The 21,577-nt window shown below is 42.3% G+C and overlaps 2 protein-coding genes across 3 annotated transcripts; one reads left to right on the top strand and one right to left on the bottom strand.

The window, feature by feature from the left end:
• Positions 1-694: 694 nt before the first annotated feature.
• On the top strand, positions 695-13,469 carry clk2a (CDC-like kinase 2a). 2 transcript variants are annotated; one of them, XM_069693076.1, is made up of 16 exons: positions 695-971; positions 2,188-2,393; positions 2,536-2,821; positions 4,840-4,930; positions 5,877-5,943; positions 6,541-6,657; positions 6,884-7,050; positions 7,642-7,736; positions 8,034-8,163; positions 8,390-8,472; positions 8,775-8,854; positions 8,968-9,058; positions 9,226-9,915; positions 11,204-11,294; positions 13,038-13,212; positions 13,375-13,469. In XM_069693076.1, exons 2-13 carry the CDS (start codon positions 2,188-2,190, stop codon positions 9,412-9,414), a joined length of 1,602 nt encoding a protein of 533 aa, XP_069549177.1. In that variant the 5' UTR covers positions 695-971; the 3' UTR covers positions 9,415-9,915; positions 11,204-11,294; positions 13,038-13,212; positions 13,375-13,469. The 2 variants fall into 2 exon arrangements, with proteins under 2 accessions (XP_069549177.1, XP_069549185.1); XM_069693084.1 differs by lacking the exons at positions 695-971; positions 2,188-2,393; positions 4,840-4,930 and having other exon boundaries at positions 2,733-2,821.
• Positions 13,470-16,712: 3,243 nt separating this feature from the next.
• dnajc8 (DnaJ (Hsp40) homolog, subfamily C, member 8) lies at positions 16,713-19,930 on the bottom strand. The gene is made up of 9 exons (XM_069693097.1): positions 19,827-19,930; positions 19,156-19,257; positions 18,686-18,742; positions 18,230-18,296; positions 17,989-18,083; positions 17,812-17,883; positions 17,517-17,608; positions 17,300-17,375; positions 16,713-17,200 (listed from the first exon to the last, which is right to left on the bottom strand). The coding sequence occupies exons 1-9, from the start codon at positions 19,896-19,898 to the stop codon at positions 17,081-17,083; spliced, it is 753 nt and encodes a 250-aa protein (XP_069549198.1). The 5' UTR covers positions 19,899-19,930; the 3' UTR covers positions 16,713-17,080.
• Positions 19,931-21,577: the final 1,647 nt, after the last annotated feature.

Genomic DNA, 21,577 nt, shown 5'->3' with positions numbered 1-21,577 from the left:
TATATATATATATTTTTTAGACAGCAAGGTGAGATAAGGTAGGTAGGTAGGTAGGTATAATCCCGAGGGGAATTTTTTTTCGCTACAGCAGCATACATACAGAAGCAATAAGACAATAATAGAAACAATAGAATAAAATAATAATAGAATAGAATAGAATAATATAATAATAGAAAAGCAATAAAATAAAATAGCAGTAAATAGCAGTAAAAAATATAAAATATAAAATGCACAGTATATACAGTACATTATATATCTATATTATATACAAGAAACAGTCAACATATATATATATATACATATATATATATATACAGTACAGTATATATATATATATATAATATACAAACAACCAAGAAACACAGTCAACAGTGTTATTGTACTGTGATGGATTTTGCTAAAATCAGAATTTACGACATCGGTCAAGTTTCTGACTTAAATTAAATACCATTTCTCAACTAGTATCACATGAACTCAAAACACCTTGTCAGATATCGCATTTTTGTTTATTTATATATATATTTTTATTATTTTAGCTGTTGCAGGTTGGAGGTGGGTCGCCCCCTCCATAGCTGTGTGTGTGTGTGTGTGTGTGTGTGTGTGTGTGTGTGTGTGTGTGTGTGTGTGTGTGTGTGTGTGTGTGTGTGTGTGTGTGTGTGTGTGATTGTGTTCATGCAGGACTTACATCCGAGCGCAGGGAGGCGTTACTAGTCTGAACCAGAACGAGCTGTGTTACCGAGACTGGAGGGGGACACACACACACACACACACAGAGACACACACACACACACACACAGACAGAGACACACACACACACAGAGACACACAGAAAAAAAAAAGAAAAAGAAAAGCTGGCTGCGTGTTAGCTCGGGAGCCTTGAACTGCGGGCCAGTGACAAGATAATAGGGGAAAACTGGAACGCCACCACGGACTTTTTGTGGGACAAGCGTACCGGCCTCGCTGCTAAAACGGTAAAATGTGACATTTTGAAGGGTTTGTCGCTGTTAAATAAAGCTGTCTCTGCGCGAGGAGCCGTTCAGCCGATTGAACGCAGCTAAAGCTAAGATGGCGGTCAAATTATTTACATTAGCTCGCTGCTAGCAGCGTATGCTAAACCGCCAGTGCGTCGCTCGTTGATCGCAAGTTTGTTTTTGTTTTTTGTTTTTCGTGCTCGGAGCTGATCTTTTTTTTTTTTTTTTTTTGGTTTGTTGTTGTTGTTGTTTTGTTGTTTTTTTTGGACAAGATGTTGAGATGTAGTAGTTGTTGCTCTGGTGCTTCGTGTGGGGAACTAACAAGCGTTAACGGCAGTTTTTTTTTTTTTTTTTTTCTAACGTTAACGCGGGTGTTGAATCGTCTTACAAGGTTGGAGAGGAAACAACAACAAAAAAAAGAGGCTTTTCGACGCTTGTGGGCTGAATAGACAACCTGATTTCACGAAACAACGATGTGCTGTTATGTTACGAGAGTAGTTTTAGTCAAAGCTTTACCGAAATGGCCTCGTTTTCTCGTTTTCTGTTCGTGACAATCGTGTCGGTTTGTTTGTTGTTTACAGTCGTTTGAAGGGCCGCTGTATTTACCCTGAAAGAGGTTGTCAATAGTTAAATAGGATCATGAAACAGGGTTTATTAACCGAGTCTCCCTGCATTTAAACGCTGTTCTCTCTCATATTTGCAGGTTTTTTTTTTTTTTTTTTGCACATATTTGTAGGCTGCATGTCTCATGTTGACACGCGTTTAAGTTGGTATGTTCAACTGTGGCTGTAGTCGCGTACAGGCCTCCTATACAGCCACGTTTCTTCATCAAATAAGTTTAAGCTGTTGCCCTCAGTTAAACCCCCCCCCCCCCATGATCTGATTTTTTTTTTTTTTTTTTTTAAGGAGTAATATTCACTGTGCATTTCATGTAGAGTTAAATGTGATGTCCCGACAATGAGAGGTTTAATGTGACGGTTCAGTTGAATTTTGATGTTTGTCATTTGAGTCCCGCCAACCACTTGAGTCTGGCAGTAAGCTGAACAGGTGAATATTGAAGAAGAAAAATGTCTAACATGTCTAGCCGTGGGAAGGAGTTTCCTGGCTTTTGGCTAAATCTTAATAAACTTTAAAGGGAATTTTTGATCCAGGCCCTAATTCTTCTTCTTTCTTTTTTTTTTTTTTATACGCAAATGTTTTGCTGTTCTTCTAATAGATGCCTCACACCAGACGGTATACATCCTCGGAAAGAGACAGTCGAGGCAGCTACCAAGACCGTTACAGAGATAGAGATAGAGACAGAGGACGAAGACATCGGCACAGAAGGTCACCTACTTACTCCTCCAGCAGTGACAGAGAGAGAGACCGAGACAGAAGGGGACGGGGACACAGACAGGACGGAAGCTTTGTACACTCAAGGAGGTATGTTTGTGCGAATGCCGAAATTTGCTTGGGTTGTTATGCTGTAAATGAGTTTTACATTACCAGCACTGTAAATCCTGTCTTGAAGGCTGCTTTCTTTTTCGTATCGATCGTAAAATGTGCCTACGTTCCCTTAATTCAGTCGCAGCTATGACAATCGCTCGACGGAACACCGACCATTTGACCGAAGATACTGCGAGGGATACAGACGCTTAGATCAGGGCCGAGATCAAGACCGCGACAGAGAGAGGGAGCCTCATGGAGCAGCTGAGAATTACTATCCACGGGACTTCTCTCCAAACATGTATGACTACCGACGTGGCCGTGAGAGGGAGCGCGAACGGGACGAGTCGTACCGGCGGAAAGGCAGCAGGCGTAAGCACAAACGAAGGCGGCGTAGAACCAGGTCCTATAGCCCATCCTCCTCGGTGAGTACAGCCAGACCCGAGATTGTATTTTAACTCTCTCGTACTCTTTCTTTCCACCTCTTGTTTCTTTCACTCAGCTCTTGCTGTCTCTGTCTTTCCATAACCATTTCCTCTTTACAGCCATTGGACTTGGTAAGTAGTACAATCTTTATGATTTGCTTTTGTTCTGTCAGAGGGATTTTGATTTTGATTTTGTTTTTGTTTTTGTTTTGTTTAAGCGGGTTTTGCTTAAATTGGCATTTCATTTTGGCAGAGCATTTTCATTTTTATGCAAGCACTTCTTCAGGAGTTCATTAATGATCAACCACGACTTCTTGCTGTTCTTCACATACACACCCACCATGTCTTTTCTAACATTTCCCTTTGAAAGCCAAGTTACAACCGGTGACACATAATTCTGTTCATAAATTTTAAGTTAAGTATTTTTCAGTTTTACTAGAAAAGGCAGGAATGCCTGTTATAGTAGTTATTTGGCCACTTGTGAATATTAGTAAAGATAGACTGAAGAAAGTGAAAATGTTCTACCAAACACAATGCAAAATTTCGATTTTAACGGAATTCAGACTTTTGTTAGACGTTATCGGCACTTAAAAACGACTTCGATCCATTAAATCTTTCTTTTTGTGTGCGGTATGTTTAACCACACCTGCTAAAGGAAACAGTTTTACATTTTTTTTTCAACCTGGACTTTGATACCCCTTCATTTTGGGTCTAAAGTGACTTATGGGAGCAATTTTCTAAATCGGTCAATGGCAGGATAAGGGCAAAAACAGTCAGTCATTGAGCCAGCGGTTTGTGCAAAATTTCAACCGAGTCATGACTTTAGCTTAAAACATCGCCGCCAACTCTGTTTGCAGGAGGTATTTCCACTTTTGAAACAACATTTCTCTTGAGAAAGTCTTTGTCACAGACAATTTCTTGTCATCTTCGGCTGGCAGTAGTCATCTCAGTCTCAATGATCAAAGCTGATTCTGTGGTCTGCACGTCACAGTGTTTGGACAACAAGCGTCAGCATCCGTTTGTAACACAATTAGCCTCAATTCAGCATGTTCCTATCCATGAAAGCTACGCTAAGTGTTGCATAACATTTGTTTTGGCACAGTTCAGAAATGTGCAAACAGGTACCATTTCTTTTCTTTTTTTTTAATTTATTTAATTTTTTTTTACTAAATCTTTTAGATCACTCTAAGCTATGACTTCTGTTTTTCTGTACTCCAACACAACAAATTTGTCATGGCATTCGTATCTCCAAGTCTCACTCATGTTTCCACCGTTGACTTCTTACAACTCAGTGAGATCTTTGGAGCAAAACTTCTGCTTTTGGATTAGTGATGGTGTCAGACATTTATTCTAACAGTCTGAGCTTGCCGACTGAAGGGCTCCGGCTTAATACTGAATCGATTTCCAAAGTTGTTGTCCCCATTAATCATCTAGACCTATAATGATGGCCAACTAGGGTCCAGGTTGGAGAACACCGAAGTTTCCTTCTAATATTATAAATGTAAGTGAGCGAGGGGTTGAATTTGACGTAGTATGAATGTTGGAGTTATTTTTTAAATATTTCCTGCTTGAATGCTTTTGGTCCTGTCATTTTATTTCCGTCTTGTTTAACTTAAGCAAGTTAGCCTGAAAAGTTTTGAACTAGTTACATTACTGTCTTTATTGGTTTTTTGCGTTGATGAATGGATATGCCAGTTGCTTCTCTGTTTGTAAGCAGCTGTGGTTTAAAGGTAGAGGGGGGAGAGGAGCAGAGGACAACATGTGATCTTTGACTTGTTCCCTTGCACTATATCCCTATCGTTATATATTTCCTTCACGTGGTGTCATGCGTGAATCGCCCCATGACCACGAAACCCACCTACAACCACAACTACATCAACTACTGCCAACACCACCCTCCTCCTCCCTCCTCGTCTACCTGTGCCGCCTGACGCCGTGGCTGCGGCTGCCCCTGAAACCCCCCCTGTCCCCTTCGGTCGTGTTGTGACCTGCTGATGGGCGTTTGGGTGTGAAAACAGCGGAGCGACAGCCGGACGCGGGCACTGAGTGTGAGGGACGACGAGGAAGGGCACCTGATCTGTCGGAGTGGGGACGTCCTGCAAGAGAGATGTACTCACTGCCACTACTCTATCGTAACCCTTCTCCATATGAGTATTAAAGCATAGAGCATTTACATGACATGGGAGTGCCTGATGATGATGATGATGATGATGATGATGATGATGATGATGCCTCGCTAGAATGCTCTTCGCTCTAGCTGAAATAGCAGGGTGGAGTGCAAGAATGTTGAAGATTTTGAGAGGGACTTTAGGTACATTCTGCTCTTTGTTTTAGGATTTTAAGCTGTGGAGCATTTTTCTATGTTTCACAGGTTACTTGAATTTCCTAAACATAGAATCCCGTTTGCATATGTTTGTTTCTGTTGCGCTTTAGCTTAAAACTCAGTTACAGGTTTTAAACCTGTAATGTAAGTCAGCAATTTTCCACAATAAGGGTTTCAGGGATGGTTTTTTTTTTTTTTTTTTTTTTTTTTTTTTTTTTTTGGGGGAGTAGAAAGATCTCACGCAACACCACTTATTTAGTTATTTTTCGTTAAGATTAGTACAACCGTTGTACATATAGACACTTTATTTACATTTAACGCTTCTTCTGTGAATAAATCATTTGTGCTAGAAATACTAATCAGATTGAATTTCTTTCAGTTTCATACATTACCCCCTTATTCTTTTGGGCAAAGACAGCCACATCTTGAAAGGATGTGCTCACATTTTCAATGACTGCAAATTGGTCATCAACGGAAGGGGGAGCCTTATGTTTGCCCCCTTATTATTTTATCATAGTGCCGTGTATTCAGTTATCATAGACCACCTCAAAGTGTTTGGATCCTGCCAGATTGAATAGGCAGCGATTTGAAAAGGGGATGGGCGCTAGCACTGATTCGCCTGTCTACACTTTGGCATGATGTATCGCTGCTCTCGTCCACATGTCTAATGCTGCTGTTCTTTCTTTCCCCACTCCCCCTCTCTCTTCCTTTTCTCTCTGTGTTGTGTTGCAGATGAGATTGTCAGCACTTTGGGAGAAGGCACCTTTGGGAGGGTGATGCAGTGCATTGACCATCGCAGGTGTGTGTCAGCTCAAACTGAAAAACAACAACTGGCACCCTCTGGGGTCGTATTACGTATACTCGTACCTGGGGATACCAGTATTAAACATGCACCCGTATTATTGTTTCATTCTGTGTTTGCTGCTTCCTGTTAGTGGCTGTTAACTACAAGCTACTACGTTCAATTTTCCCACTTTATTTGTGCTGCCTTTGTTGATCACGTGGTGAAATCAGCTCTGCTATGTCTTAGCCTCATGCGGCTGTGGCCCGAAAAAAAAAAAGGGTGCTGCAAGTGCCTCTCTTCGTGGAAGTTATTGTTTTGTGACAGGTTCAGAAATGTACCTCAAGTATTTAGTTCATGGCCAGGAAATGTAGGCTGACACACAGTGATCTGGGGCTTTTTACCAGCTGGAGCTGCTGTAGGAGTAACTTCCCTCTTTTTTCTTTTTTCTCACACCATATAAGTGCAAAAATAAACAGATCATGGTCAGTTTGGTGTCTGGCATTCAGTGTAACTGGCAAGCCCTTTTTCGTGGATCTGCGTCTACACTACAAGCAGTGCATATTTTGTCTTTCATTACCTGTTTTTGGCTTAACAGCGTCTTATGTTTTACAGAGGAGGAGCCCATGTTGCTCTGAAAATCATCAAGAATGTGGAGAAATACAAGGAAGCAGCTCGCCTGGAGATTAATGTGCTAGAGAAGATCAATGAGAAGGACCCTGATAACAAATTGTGAGTTCTGATTGAGTACAAAATAATCATTTTACTCTATACAGCTTTTTAAAACTGACACCACGCTCAGCCTTGTAGCTGGGTGATGACACATTTACGAGCGCTGAAGTTAAATGTCAATAACCAAACTAGTTTTGCTCATTTCAGTAGCTTCACTGTGAAATGATCAGCAAGAAAGGTCTGCTGCTTTACTGTCAACCCTCGCATGTTTCTGTTTATCTTTCAGCCTGTGTGTTCAGATGTATGACTGGTTTGACTACCACGGTCACATGTGCATCTCTTTTGAGCTGCTGGCTCTGAGCACCTTCGACTTTCTAAAGGAAAACAACTACCTGCCCTACTCCATATGTCAAGTTCGACACATGGCCTACCAAATCTGTCTTGCTGTGAAGTGTAAGTTATTTTTACGTGTTGAAAATGTATGAGCACGAAGCCTGGATAAGCAGGATATTTAAGAATAGAGTGAATACACTACTCTGAATCTTCAGCTTGAATTTGAATGTACCTGTAAGCTTTTTGACTTGACGTCCCTAAAAATATGTTGTTGTCCAACAAACCCACTCTCTGTCATTAATGTCTCTTCATCCGTTGCCTACATGTGGAGCAGCTGAATTAAAATCATCTGCTGTTTGTGGCAGACCTCCTTTAACCACATGAGGGCATTAGAGCCAAATAAACTATTAACTTTTTCAGCTTCTTCATGGGAAATAAATGCTGTATAAGTCCTGGCCAGGTCTTTTTAGTTGGTAAATATTGTTCTAATGGGCTTATTTACTGTAGTAATTATAATACTGTTTTAAATTATTATTTTTAATCAGTGTTCATCATATTACCATGATCATAATTAGATGTTCTAAAAATCTAATTTGATCTAAAAGGAAGAAAAATGAGCACTGAATGATCAGAAGATGGTTTGCATAAAGTTGCTTTATGTTCATTTCCTGTCTAAGGGTGAAATACTAACCAGATGTTTTTTCTCCATAGTCCTCCATGACAATAAGCTGACACACACAGACCTGAAGCCTGAGAACATCTTGTTTGTCAACTCGGACTTCACGATGTCCTACAATGTAGAGAAGGTAAGAAGAGAAGGTGAAAAGTCTAATTTTGCCTGTCAGCAGGTTTGTTCTGAACCTGACCAGCCAGTATCGTATTCAGCTCACTTATAGAGAAGACACTGTCCAGTTCCAGGTAATATTCATGAGATCCATGAGCGAGGGAAGATTTAAATGCTAGATAGTGCTTGCATGTCTCATAAATAGATATGAAACAACCACGGGTGTGTTTTGGGTAAAGCAAACGTTTCTTTGACACGGTTACTACTCTAACAAAGTTTGCGTAAGGAAGTCCTATTAAGCGTGTTGTCTATCTTGCAGAAACGAGAGGAGAGGACCGTTAAGAGCACGGCAGTACGGGTGGTGGACTTTGGCAGTGCCACATTTGACCACGAACACCACAGCACCATTGTGTCAACACGGCATTACAGAGCGCCCGAGGTCATACTAGGTGAGAATGACTGTAGGTGGAGAATTACACGCGTACATATTAACACTTTGTCTGAATAATGGCTGCCATCTAGGTTTTTTAAATCTTCTTGGAAATACATGAAATTGAGAATCAAAAATTTGGGCTAATTTTATGTCATGTCAGCAAAAGCATTCACTTCCTGCACAAAACACTTTTTTTTTTCTCTTGTGTTTTCATGTGTTCATAACATGTTTCTGTTCCTCAGAACTGGGTTGGAGTCACCCCTGTGATGTGTGGAGTATCGGCTGTATCCTGTTTGAGTACTACCTGGGCTTCACCTTGTTTCAGGTACACAACAGTATCGCTACGTACTTTAGCAGGATGTCGCCTTTTATTCAGTTAGGACTTATTTCCTTGTCTTTTATATTGATTCATTGATATTCTGCCTGTATCTCAAGACAGTTAGAGATGTAGTATGCATCAACACGTGTATGTGTAAATGTGAAGTGTTGTAGCATTTAGTGAATCCAGCAGTTTACCTGGTAGGAATTAACCCTGGGTGTCATTTGTGCGCTCCGTCAATCTGCCTGACGCCATATGTAACTGCAGAACCTGCGTGGTTATGGTTGTCTCGCTTATATTTCTTTCAGACTCATGACAACAGGGAGCATTTGGCCATGATGGAAAGAATCCTCGGACCAGTGCCCTCTAGGATGATTCGTAAGACCAGGTAGGAAAGCGGGAAAAAGTGTCGAAAATTTACGCACATGAATCCACCTTCTGTATGGAAAAGAGGACGCACATGCTTTAACGCTGCCTACGCTGATCACCTTACACTCTTAGGAAGCAGAAGTATTTCTACCGCGGCCGTCTGGATTGGGATGAGAGCTCCTCAGCGGGGAAATATGTCCGAGAAAACTGCAAACCCTTACGGGTAAGAGGAGCGGGAGAGGAATGAATACTGTATGTTTCGCAGGGCCGAAAACTGAAAATAGTCCGGTGTACAACAGTGCTCTTTGTTTCGTACTGGAGTTTGTCTCCTGCTAATCCCGCTCGTTTTTCCCTTCTCTTTCTTGGTTGCCCGTCTGTTCCTTCTGTCAGCGGTATCTGCTGTCTGAAGCGGAGGAGCACCACCAGCTGTTTGACCTCATTGAAAGCATGTTGGAGTACGAGCCCTCCAAGAGGTTGGTGCTGGCCGACTCCCTCAAACACCCTTTCTTCGAGAGCGGGGGCAGTGGTGAGGCAGCAGGCAGCAAGAACTGGGAGGGAAACCGGGACATCAGCCGGTGACCCGAGAGCCACCGGGACACTGAATGATGGAAGAAGTCGAGTCCTTTCTATGTGGAGCAGCTGAACTATTGAATGGATTGGGGGCTTCAGAGGTGTTCTGTCGTTTGTCATTAAAGCATGAACTTCTTACTCCGCCCCGCCCCTCTGACTTCCTCCTCTGCAGCCACGAGAGGCATGTTTCTGCAACAGAGACCAAAATAACCCCACGAGAGCCCGGGAAAGAGTCCAGATGAATCCTTTCGAGCGGCCACAGCCTCAGTCGGAGGCCGAAAAATCTTAAATGGAACATTGTTTATATCCAAAGTAGCCCTCTATGCAGCTCCTGTCTTCCTTTTGACTTCTGAACCACCTTCCTCCCTTCCGTCCATCCGTCTATTATTTTCATCCGCATGTAAAGAAAATAATACACCTCTCAAAGGAAATAAGCACGACTACAGTCAGTCATAAAAGAACTCAGCTTTGGAGAGGAGATGTCTTCCGATTCTGAAGTCCATGGAAAGGGTAAAAAAAAAAAAAAGGAGATAGAGCTGTATATGCAGCGCAAGTCCTCACGCACATTTAAACATGGAGACACGCACGGTATTCCAGTGAAGTCGGTCAATCTCGATACGAGTATCTCCAGCCGAGACGGGTGTCTCAAGTTTTTGTTTACGCTGTCAAGTGAGCACTTGCATTGCATATAGTTTTTCATGTTTCTTATTTTATGTATAAAAGGAATTTTCTCCTATATGGAGATGCTGCCCTAAATCTCCGGTCGGTGGGCCTGTTATTATTTGCCAGTGAGATGATAATGGTGATGGTCACTCCAGTCACTCAGGCCTCCGTAGCCTGTCTTATTAAAGATATATATATATATATGTGTTTGGGATCCTGATGCGAGTGTGTGCGCGTGTGTGTGTGTGTGTGTGTGTGCGTGCGCAGATGTGTATGTGTGTGTGTGCGCAGGTGTGTGTGTATGTGTGGGTGTGTGGGTTCATGTTTTGTTCATTGGTTTAGGTAAAAATTTGTCGAAAAAAACGTAGACTGCCTTTTCCATGTCTGACATGGTCCAACCTGAAGTCTCTCCACTGAGGTTAAGCACAGTTCCTGTTGACAGTATTTATTATGATGAGGAGTTCCAATAGGTCATCGTTCCCACCCCGCCACCTGTACATGACTTGTTTTTTTTTTGTTTTTTTTTTGTATGAAATTAAAGCGTATATAACTGTACATATGTATTATTGTGTAGAATTAAAGTCCTCCTTGCCAAAGGCTTATGGTGCTCTTAGTATCAGTTTGGGCCTCTGGCAGCTGAAGGAAGGCGGTCTGTCTTTAAATACCACCACCGTGTCCCGAGTCCATCTCTTACCTCATACGGATCACAACAGTGATTATTTCCCTATTTAAAGCACATTCTTTAAATAGTTTTGCAGATTTGCTTCAAAGAAACGGCAACCTTTGGAAAAGTGCCATCTTCCTAGTTGTTTTACCAGGCAGCTCTGCGGTGTACTGCAGTCCAGTACATCTCGAGTTCAGAGAAATCCATTTACATATTTAATTTGGTTTTCAAAATTAGTCTTGTTCCCTCCCCCCCCCCCCGCCCCTCTGTAACTAGTTTAAAGTAACTTGAGTTGTTTGTAATTGCTAAGCTTGTAGGCACGGTGTCCTAAAGTGCTGGCTTTGCCATTAATCCCTCCTGGCAGGCACATGTACCGATATCGCTTGCCTTCTATCAGCAGTCCTATCTTGTTCGTTAATTTCTGTCGGAAACTAATCTCTTCTTTCATTCCCTTCCAAAATCTGAGCTCAGCTGCCACCTCGTGAAGACCGGAAGAGGACGGAAGCACGGAAGATCTGCTGCAACAGGTGTATCCCTGTCGTGTAGGCGTCACCATCTGTGGGTATGTGCCAGTTTACTGTTATTAACCTCACTGTCCGCATTCTGTCTCACTGCAGCCCTGTGTGTGGAAGGCTCGTTCTAGCTGCGGAGCCCCCTGCTACGCTATTTATACTGTAGCCAAAATTGGGACCCTGCTTTATGACATCACCAGCCCGGTGTTACCCGACCCAAATTTACTGCCTGAATTTATGGGTCTTGCCACTCTCCGTAGAGAATCATGTCCCGTCTTAGACCTCGGGTTCATTTTTTTTTTTTTTTTTAAACATTAGATCAGCCTTTAATCAATTGGCATTGGCCACCATATGTGACCAAAATTCTACCACAGCTATAACTACATTTAGAAAAAAAACAAAAAACGTTTGACTTCATCGCAGCGAGCCACTGTTGACTGACTCAGAGCGGCTTAGATCAAATTTCCTCCCGTTTTAGCTTCTCTTCATTCGCTCCCCGTGAAGTGAAGAACAGAGTTTAAAATCCTTCTTCTTGCATACAAGGCCCTTTATAAGCCAATCTGCATCCCGTCTCGAAGACCTTATCGTGCCCGACTTTCCCAATAGAGCGCTACGCTCTCAGAGTGACGGCTCGTGGTTCCCCTAGAGTTTCCAAAAACAGAATGGAGGCGGAACCTTCGGCGTTCAGGCTCTCTCCTGTGGAACCGGCTCCCGCTCTGGGTTCGGGAAGCAAGACTCTACTACCTGTGGCTCTCCACGCATTTATATGTGACAACTGTGCCTGCTTGGTCTTCCATAGTTTCTACTTTTTCATCTGTCTTGTCTCTCTCTCTCTCTCTCTAACTTTCTGCAGGAATGTTTCTGATCTGTGGTTACTGGCCCCACCTACCTGCTCTGTTTATTTTATTTCTTTTTTTTGCTCTATCTCTATGCTGCCAACCGGTGGAAGCCGATGGGCCCGCCCACCTCTGAGTCCGCTTCTGTCTGAGGTTTCTTCCTGTTAAAAGGGAGTTATTCTTTCCCACTGTAGCCAAATGCTGCTCAGGGGGGAGGGTGGGGGGGTTGTTGGTTTCTTCTTACAATACTGTAAGGTTGACCTTACTATGAAAAGCATCCCGAGATGATTTATGTTGTCTTTTGACATTATAGAGCTCAAATTGAATTGGATAGTTATACATGAGCAGATACAATAGTAATATAAGAAATAGACTGCAGTTCAGAAAGTGTCAGCTCTTAAAGCTTAGGAGTCTCAAAATTCAAGTATTTAATTGAAGTTCCTGATATTCAATGTGTTCGGAATAGACTTCTCATTTCAGTAGCAGCCTTCTGAAGAATCCGAGCTAAGTGATTAGAAGAAATGTGGACAGACTTGAGAGTCCGGATTCAGTTAACCGCGTGGATGAAAGAAATGAGTCATTTAGCTTCGAGGCGGTTGCTTAATGTCCCCCGTTAATGAAACGGCGTGTCTTCAGGGGAAAGAAAGGAATCCTCTCTGCGTCATCCTCCACCTCTCAAGTCTGTCCAGCTTCCTCCGATGCTTTATCACCAAACGGTCTCCTCTGCGGGGGGGGGGGGGGGGTCACTTAAAGTTACATCGTGAGAAAAGTGAAGGATGCACCTTTTTTAAACTCGGCGCAGCCCACTTGCGGTCAACCCCCCCCCCCCCCCCCCCCCCGACTGAAAACGCGTTTATAATGTGTGTGAGCTATTTCAGGGACCGAGCAGCTGCTCACCTGTGCAGATTTGTCTGGAGCCGCTCCGTTGTAAATGAGATAAACGACTTGCGTCCTCAGCTAATCCTCGGCGAGGTCATCAGTCAAATCCCCATAAGAGCAACCCGTGACAGAGGGGGGAGGCGTTTACAGGTACACAAACCGAAGTGCTGCAAGCAATGCATCGACTCGACGTCTCGCAGCTCCCCAAATGATGCTATCAGCCGATTGTGTCTGCAGGAGATACCGCTCACAGGTCAGTCCCATTTGTTTCTCTAAGCCTATTATGTTAAATTGTACGTTTTAAAATGGGAATTCAGTTAGATAACACTGAGGTGCCTTTTCTTTATTGACACATCACGGAGGTATTGAAGGTTTTCATAATGGTTATACCTTTTTTTTTTTTTTGTATTTGCAGATTACAGCCTCATCAGTCGCATCCTGAACTGACTTTGCCATAAAGAGAGACCACCCCCGGGGGAAAAAAAAACAACAACAACAACAAAAAAAACACCTACACAAGACCGAACATCTGGAGATGGATTCCCTCATGTCTCTGGGGGCTCCGCTGAAGCAGTTCACCAGCTGCGTGTCCGCGAAGAGCACCTCCGCCAAGAGAGGAGCCAACAGGAGCCAGTCCGTCCGCAGAAGCAGCTTCACCCGCAGGAAGAGCGTCGGCAGGAGGAGGAGCCTCCCCGCTAACGGCCAGAAAGTCCCAGACTCCTGGCTCAGAGCGTACCAGGCCGACCTGAAGAGAGAGCGGTACGGAGAAAGAGCATTTCAATCTTATTAACTGTGAAATTGACGTGTTAGTCTTTTTATGGTGCTATTTTTCTGCCTCGGTAAGAATTCAAAAAAAAAAAAAAATTCCTTCATATTTACAGTGAAGGAAATAAGGATTTGATCCCCTGCCGATTCTGTTAGTTTGCCCACTGATAAAAGAAATGAACGGTCTATAATTGTAATGGCAGGTTTATTTTAACAGACAGAATAAAAAAATCCAGAAAGTCACATCATATAAAAGTTATAAATTGATTTGCATTCGATTGTGTGAAATAAGTATTTGATCCCCGAGCAAAACATGACTCAGTACTTGGTGGAGAAACTGCTGTTGGCGAGCGCAGAGGTCGGACGTTTCTTGTCGTTGGTCACCGGGTTTGAACACATCTCAGGAGGGATTTTGGTCGACTCCTCTTTGGAGATCCTCTCCAAATCCTTAAGGTTTCGAGACCGTCGCTTGGCAACTCAAAGCTTCAGCTCCCTCCACAGATTTTTCTGTGGGATTAAGGTCCGGAGACTGGCGAGGTCACTCCATGACCTTAATGTGCTTCTTCTCGAGCCGCTCCTTTGTCGCCTCGGCCGTAGGTTTTGGGTCATTGCCGTGCTGGAAGGCCCGCCCACGACCCGTTTTCAGTGTCCTGGCTGAGGGAAGGAGGTTGTCGCCCAAGATGTCCCCGGTACGTGGCCCCGTCCGTCGTCCCCTCGATGCGGTGAAGCCGTCCCGTCCCCCTTTAGCAGAGAAACGCCCCCGAAGCGTAATGTTTCCACCTCCACGCTCGACGGCGTCCTAGTCAGCATTTCTCTTCCTCCGAACGCTGCGAGTCGAGTTGATGCCAAAGAGCTGGATTTTGGTCTCATCTGACCACATCACCTTCTCTGAATCATTCAGGTGTTCGTTGGCAAACTTCAGACGGGGCCTGTACATGCGCCTTCTTGGGCAGGGGGACCTTGCAGCGCTGCAGGATTTGAATCCATGGCGGCGTCGTGTGTTACCGATGGTTTTCTTGGTGACTGCGGTCCCGGCTGTCTTGAATTCTTTAACAAGTTCCTCCCGTGTAGTTCCGGGCTGATCCCTCACCTCTCTCATCATCGTCGATGCCCCACGAGGGCGATTGATGGTCATTTTGTGTTTCTGCCATTTCCGAATAATCGCACCAACAGCTGTCTCCTTCTCACCGAGCCGCTTGCCGATGGTCTTGTAGCCCATTCCAGCCTCGCGCAGGTCCACAATCTTGTCCCCGACGTCCTCAGGCAGCTCTTTGGTCTCGCCCACCACGGTGGAGAGGTTGGAATCTGATTGATTGATTGTGGACAGGTGTCTTTTAGACGGGTAATGAGTTGAGATTCGGAGTACTTTTTTTTAAAGTGAGAGGACGAATCTAACCGGTCTGTGGGAGCCAGAATTCTTGCTGGCTGGTAGGGGATCAAATACTTATGTCACACAATCAAATGCAAATCAATTTATAAGTTTTATATGATGTGATTTTCTGGATTTAAAAAAAATATATATATATATTTTGTCTTATCACTTCAGATAAACCTTCCATTACAATTATAGACCGTTCATTTGTTTGTCAGTGGGCAAACATACAAAATCGGCAAAGGGATCAAATCATTATTTCCTTCACTGTAAACATAAGTCACTTCAGTTTTTTTTTCTGAAAATCTGAATTGTTTCTGTACTCGTTTAAAAAGACAAGAAACTATTTCAGGATTTAAAGTTTAAAATGTCTTGTCAGCCAGCTGAGACTCTTGGCCAGACCGACTTGGCTTAGTGAGGATAAAGGTTCTTCCTCACATGAATAAGCCGCTTGTCCATGTGACATGCCTGAGGTTTTGCTCCTTTTTTCTTTTTTTTTGCCAAAAGGAAACGTCAGCAAGCCGTACTGGCCAAGAAGAACGCAGATCGGTCCGTCAGAACTCACTTCAGGAGCCACCACTGCCTCCCGAGGGTAAGTGAATTGACAACAATTGACACTGAAGATTTCTTTTTTTTTGCTTGTCAAGATGTAAATCCAACAATCATTGGCTGCCGTCTCTTCCACCCGCAGCAGACCACCGCTGCCAGGAAACCGGCCCCGGCGAACAACGATTCCTTATTTGGAGCCTTTCAGGGCCTCAGTCTGGACGGCCTGATGAGTAGCACTAACGGAGGTCCTGCTCCTGCAGGTGGAGGAGATCAGTGTAAAGTCATGTGACGCGCAACACGTTCGAGGACGATGAGACTTTTTGAATAGCCTGCATGCAGAAGAGATTTCCATACAAAAGGAGACCTGATGGGGAGAAAGGTGATGCGAGTTGAAAATGAGACCACTAAGAAAGGAAAGGAATCTTATGTTTGTTTCGCCTCTTTGACATTTGTTGTACACTTTTAGCATCCCGTCACCATCTGTGTGTCTACTTGTTTAATGAGAAGTGTTTTCCTTTCCTGAAATATTACCATTATTAAATTTCACAAAACTCTTGTGACTCTTTGAAATTGCACGGGTGTTATTTTATGAGCCAGAGTCGGTTTATTTTTATGGAATTTGTTTGAAATCCAAAGCAGAAACTAAGCACAGAACATAATTGTATTCAGCTCTTCCAAAACTGCTTAGGAAATAATAATACAAAAAAAAAAAAAACACCAGTGAGGTGTTTGGTCTTTTTTTTTTAATCAACAGCATTTAAATTAATACATTAAAGACGTGCAGACCTAACGCCGGTATCGGGGACACTAAATGCATTTGTACTCTAGCCTCAAAATACTTATCTCTGTGAGCTATCAGCCGGTCAAGAAATATATTTCCTGTTCTGACAGCATATTTGAAGGTACCGCGCGTAAACGTAGTCACTATTGTATATTGGGCTTGTGAAAAGGGATCGAGATAGATCATCGAAAACATTTCCTTCGATTTCCATTTCCCAAACTCCCATCTGTACCTGGCTGTAGCTTCACTGCGAACATTACACTCCGCTTTGTAGGCCACAGTAAAGTAGGCTTGAGACCGAGCTTTATTTAGTTTAAAAAAAAAAAAGAAAAGAAAAAAAAAAAAAAAAAAGCAAAATGACAACAAACAACATTTTTCTCACCAGTTACATAAATGGAAGATGCATCATTTCTCTTTCTTACACGAGGCAGGTCTGATCTCCAGATCACAAATATGTACATTAGAAAACCAAGTACAAAACTACGTTTGTCGGGAGGAGGAAGTTGTCGTATGAGACGTGTCCTGATGACTGTGATGATGATTACACAGCTGACTGCAGACGACGAGGTGAGGATACACAGATCTGGGATTTTTTTTTTTTCTTTTCTTTTTTTGAACAGTGGATTTTAATCTAGTGAAGTCCATTTTATAGCATCATTCCCTCTGTTCCATCTTGACTTTAGGAGGTTTAAGGAAGGACCTGTTTTTCTTCTCCTTGGTCTTCCCTTTGGCCTGGAAGTTCCTCCAACTGTCCACACGCCCATCTCTTGTTTCCTGAAAAATGTGTAATAAAAAAAAAAAGGTGATTTACTAAATTCCAATAGAGGGGTCATCCTATTTGAGATGAATAGCCACAGTCAAGGAAGGACATGCCTCAAAGTTTTTCTGCCATTCTCTCTCCCGCTTTGCTTTCTCTGCTACCTCGATTTCTTCCTCTCTCGCCCTTTTCCTGGTAAAGTAAGAGAAACACAAGAAACGCAAACTAATGATTAGTAAATTTAAATAAAAGCAGCTCAACAGTTTCTGGTTTTCCGCAACAACAACAACAAACAGGTTGTGAATATAATTTTTTTTTTTTTTTTAAATATACCTTTCATGCATTTCCTTTGCTTCCCTTTCCTTCCTCTTGATTTGAAGCTCTGCGAACAGCTTCATGGTCTGTTTGTACACAGCTTGCCTGAACTGGAGAAAAAAAATAAAACCACAAACAAAAAAAGTTATGCATGATAAGTATATAGTATAGTCAATTTTCAATCAATGTTAACAGTCACCTTGACTGTCATTATGACTTTTTTTTTTTTATATACTCATCCTCACTTTCCTTTACAATTTCAACTTGGAAGTCTGATTTAGTTTCAGAAAATATTTCAATAATTCGAACTTACCATTTCAGGGTCATCTTCCTCCATATCCAACGACTTCCCTTCCTTCTTCAACTGTTTCCTTTTCTCCTTTACCTGTTCAATCAAATTAACATTACTAAACCAGTACAGATTAAGAAAACTCAGTAACTCTGAGCAAAAATGTGTGAAATACGGTACTGGACGTGGAAGACTACTCACCATGTGCTCCACATATTCCTTTCCTGCATGGATCACATCTAAGGCTCTCTTCTTCTGTTCTGGTTCCAGTAGAAGTTTGTATGCCTTGTCCACAGCTGGAACATAATCGTAAATTCAGGCTGAATTAAAACTTTTGTTTTGAATTGATGTCAGCATCAACTGAACGTACAGCAGGTTTAAAAAGGTTTAACGAAAGCCTTCGAAAACGGTCCAAAAAAAAGTCAAATATGAGTATTCATACCTTCGAAGGCTTTCTGTGCTCTCTCTGGGTCACCCTGATTTTTGTCTGGATGGACCAAAATGGACAACTGCACAGTTAAAGAGACCAAGATTAGGAATTAAAAATGAATGATTATCTATAACATTATTTATTTGACTGCTTTGCGATATAAACACACGATTGACTGAAATGTTTCTACGTGAAAAATAAAAATAGAACCACTCGTGCATACAGCACATAATGCAGTAAACCAGTCTAAAGGCAGACGGAGAAATCCAACTCATAAAGGCATCACAAAAGCAGTAAACAAAATCCAACACGTGGAACAAGATATATTAAAACAATAACACCGGTGGGGAGAATTAGCAGCAACAAACGACCCTCTAGATAAAGCGCTTCAAGTGCAACCTAATATAATATAAGGCATATCTTCAAAGATGATTTATCCCCCTCTCAGTTTTCTCGTGCTCTCCTTACCGCCCGAAATCTTTTCTTCAGTTCGTCATCTGTTGCTTCTGGATCAATTTGCAGCACCTGAAAATGACATGGATATTTAAATGGCCGTTCCTCAGGTTTATAATACATTAGTTATCGTAACCAAAGTGTCAATTCACAAGATTACTAGCGTGCTGAACTCCAGCTGTCGTCGGCATGCAAGAGAAACACTGAAAGTCCAGACAGGCATTGTATTGCCTCTATAACATTTTGGGATTTCACGGCAAAGTCCAGATGTTTCAGTCATCTATTATAAGTAAATCAACTTTTTTTTTCTTCTTCAGCATCCCAGATGGGTTTGTTGATTTTAGCACATTATTATTATTTATCACAGATGTTGGCTGTTTTGCATGCAACATTAATTTAGACGTAGAAACTATGTCCCCCCCAAAAAAATATAACACCGACTAGTTAACATGTTTATCAGTGATGAATAAACACACTTAAGTTACCTCGAAGGGGTTCAGATTGAAGTAGGATGAACCAGGTCTGAGCAGTCTTTCGATCTGCTGCTTGGAGGTTAACACGGAGTCTCTTTTCTCAATCTGCTTCACCTGTCACAACAAAGACCCACGAAAACATTCAAAACGACAAGCGAAGTTCATCTTGAAACTGCAGCTTCAAAATCCTGTTTTTGTTTGTTTGTTGTTGTTGTTGTTTTTTTTTTTCCTGCAGCCGGCACTCAGCAGTAAAAAAGGTGACCACGGAAGGAAATGCATCTTTTCTGGGATCACTTGACCTCCTTTTGATTTGAATGCATGATGGTCAACACCGTCCACCTACACACACCCCCTCCCCTCCCCTCCCCCCCCCCACACACACACACACACCCCCCACCCTCTCCACCTAAAAACCACGACCGTGCAAGCAAACTGTGATTTCGCGGTCACGTCAGCAGAGAATAAGAAAGTGGAAAACGTGTTTCCCTTTCGGTGCAACACCAGAGTGAAGCTGCTCACAACACCTCCAGTCAACGTTAGCTCCTCGTCGTTAGCTGATGTTCACGTCTTGCGAGGCCTCGCGGCTGAGGAACGGGACGACCTCCGACCAATCGGCTTCAGCCGATGAACGGCGGGTCGCCGGCGCTTCGGAAAAACACAAGCGAACAGAAGCTCTGTCGTACCTCCGTGTAGAAGTTTTGAAATAATTCATCCGACACACTCTGACAAGAGGACTCTCCTCCGGCGGCCGCCATCTTCACCCTGGTTTACATGTGACGTAGGGACGTCACGTGACCACACGTTCGCTTCGTGAGGAAACGAAACAAAAAATAAAATAAAATCGTTTAATAATTCAGTTCGTCTGCGCGTCAGTATATAACAAACGTTTTTTTTTAATTAATTTTATCAAACGATTTATGAAATGAATAAATAGATATTTTTTTTAAACTATAAAATAATGGCTATAAAAATTATTTTTTTAAATGTATTGGATCGACGAGAGCTGACAAATACCAACTGAAAGCTGTCTGTATGGATGATGTGAAACTTAAGATGTAAAACATGGAGATATATTTATGTATTTTTTTTTTTTTTTTTTTAAACTGAAAATATACCCTGCTTTATTTTGAAAATACAGGAACTAATTCCTAGAAAGAGAAAACACTTCCGCTTTACCGTTCAGTTATTTTCGCCTCGGTCTGTATTAATGAACGGAAACCTCTCGAGCACATTGATTGACGTGTAGTTTAACACTTTTAACATTATTAGGAGAAGCAACTGAGCTTTGATCCACAAAAATACCCTCTATGTATCTGATGTTAACAGCCTGCTAAACTTCTTAGTCATTTTAAATAATTACAGATCCCCTTCTTCAAGCCCAGTAGTGACTGGATTTACACACAGTACTATCACAGATGCTTGTCGTTAAATCACGATGCTGAGCAAGAGCTGCAGTAATCCACCCATGATTTTCTATTAAACTTCACAATGAACTCCCAAAAGGAAAACACAACGATGCCGCGGCGGTTTGAAATAAAAAAAACAAAAAAATATCACAAGGTCCACGTTAATATAAAGTTAAAAATGTAAATAGACACATTTATTTATTTGAACAAAGTGTTGAAACAACCAAACGCACATTTCATTTACATTTCCAGGAGTAATTCTCGAAGCGTGGATAAGCAGGATGCTAGATGGAGCTCCGGGTCATTGTTGTCCATCAGCTGTCCCCTCCAAATGTCCTGGTCTAAGCAAAAAAAGAAAAAAGACGACATCAAGAACATGAGAATATTTAAATCTGTTTTAAAATCGACACACCTCCGCTTTCAGTTTGACTCCTGTTTAAACTTTAGTTACGAAACAATCACTAAAACTGCTGACATTTCATTTCACATGGAGACTTAAGGAGTCAATGAAAGTTACACAACGCTAAGCTTTTCTGAGCAGCTGCACTGAGCCGAGATTATTTCTCACCCGTCACCTCTGCTGAGCTGTAAGCAGGTAAAAGGCGCCAGGTGCACCCTCGGCGGATTCTGGACCTGGGCGTCCTGCGGTCCCGTCCAGAGGGACGTGAACTCCCACGGCGGACCCGGCTCGCACCTCGTGGAGGAACACTGTTCTGACTCAGAACTAGAAAAGAGCCACACAGACGAGGACATTGTCAACAAATCTTGGTAGATCAATTTCTAAACACCGCCAACCAACCCACCACATGACCAGACAGACTGTATTGTCTTTAATATAAGGCAGGTATCATTTTTATCTTAAAAAAAAATAATAATAATAAAAAAAAAAAAATACATCCGCGAGATCAGTGACTTGATTCTTGATTTATTCTGAAAAAAAAAAAAAAAAAATTTTTTTATTGAACTTACTTGCTCTGGAAGGTAAAGATGTGATAGACCGCATTATGCTTTAAACTATAACAAATGAA

Source organism: Brachyistius frenatus, unplaced genomic scaffold, assembly GCF_029030835.1.
Source record: "Brachyistius frenatus isolate BFR_SWC_R1_liver_20210118 unplaced genomic scaffold, ASM2903083v1 Contig_2, whole genome shotgun sequence".
NCBI classification, from domain to species: domain Eukaryota; kingdom Metazoa; phylum Chordata; class Actinopteri; family Embiotocidae; genus Brachyistius; species Brachyistius frenatus.
Note: the sequence above shows the minus strand (reverse complement) of the source record. Positions and strands in the feature narration are given on the sequence as shown.

Excerpts from the sequence above, each read along its gene's own strand:
- dnajc8 (XM_069693097.1), bottom strand. The coding sequence starts at position 19,898 with ATGGCGGCCGCCGGAGGAGAGTCCTCTTGTCAGAGTGTGTCGGATGAA. Across the intron at positions 19,258-19,826 it reads TTCAAAACTTCTACACGGAG|GTGAAGCAGATTGAGAAAAG; the intron begins GTACGACAGAGC and ends TTGTTGTGACAG. Across the intron at positions 17,609-17,811 it reads AGGAAGATGACCCTGAAATG|TTCAGGCAAGCTGTGTACAA; the intron begins GTAAGTTCGAAT and ends TTTTTTCTCCAG.
- clk2a (XM_069693076.1), top strand. The coding sequence starts at position 2,188 with ATGCCTCACACCAGACGGTATACATCCTCGGAAAGAGACAGTCGAGGC. Across the intron at positions 6,658-6,883 it reads AAGGACCCTGATAACAAATT|CCTGTGTGTTCAGATGTATG; the intron begins GTGAGTTCTGAT and ends TTTATCTTTCAG. Across the intron at positions 9,059-9,225 it reads AAAACTGCAAACCCTTACGG|CGGTATCTGCTGTCTGAAGC; the intron begins GTAAGAGGAGCG and ends TCCTTCTGTCAG.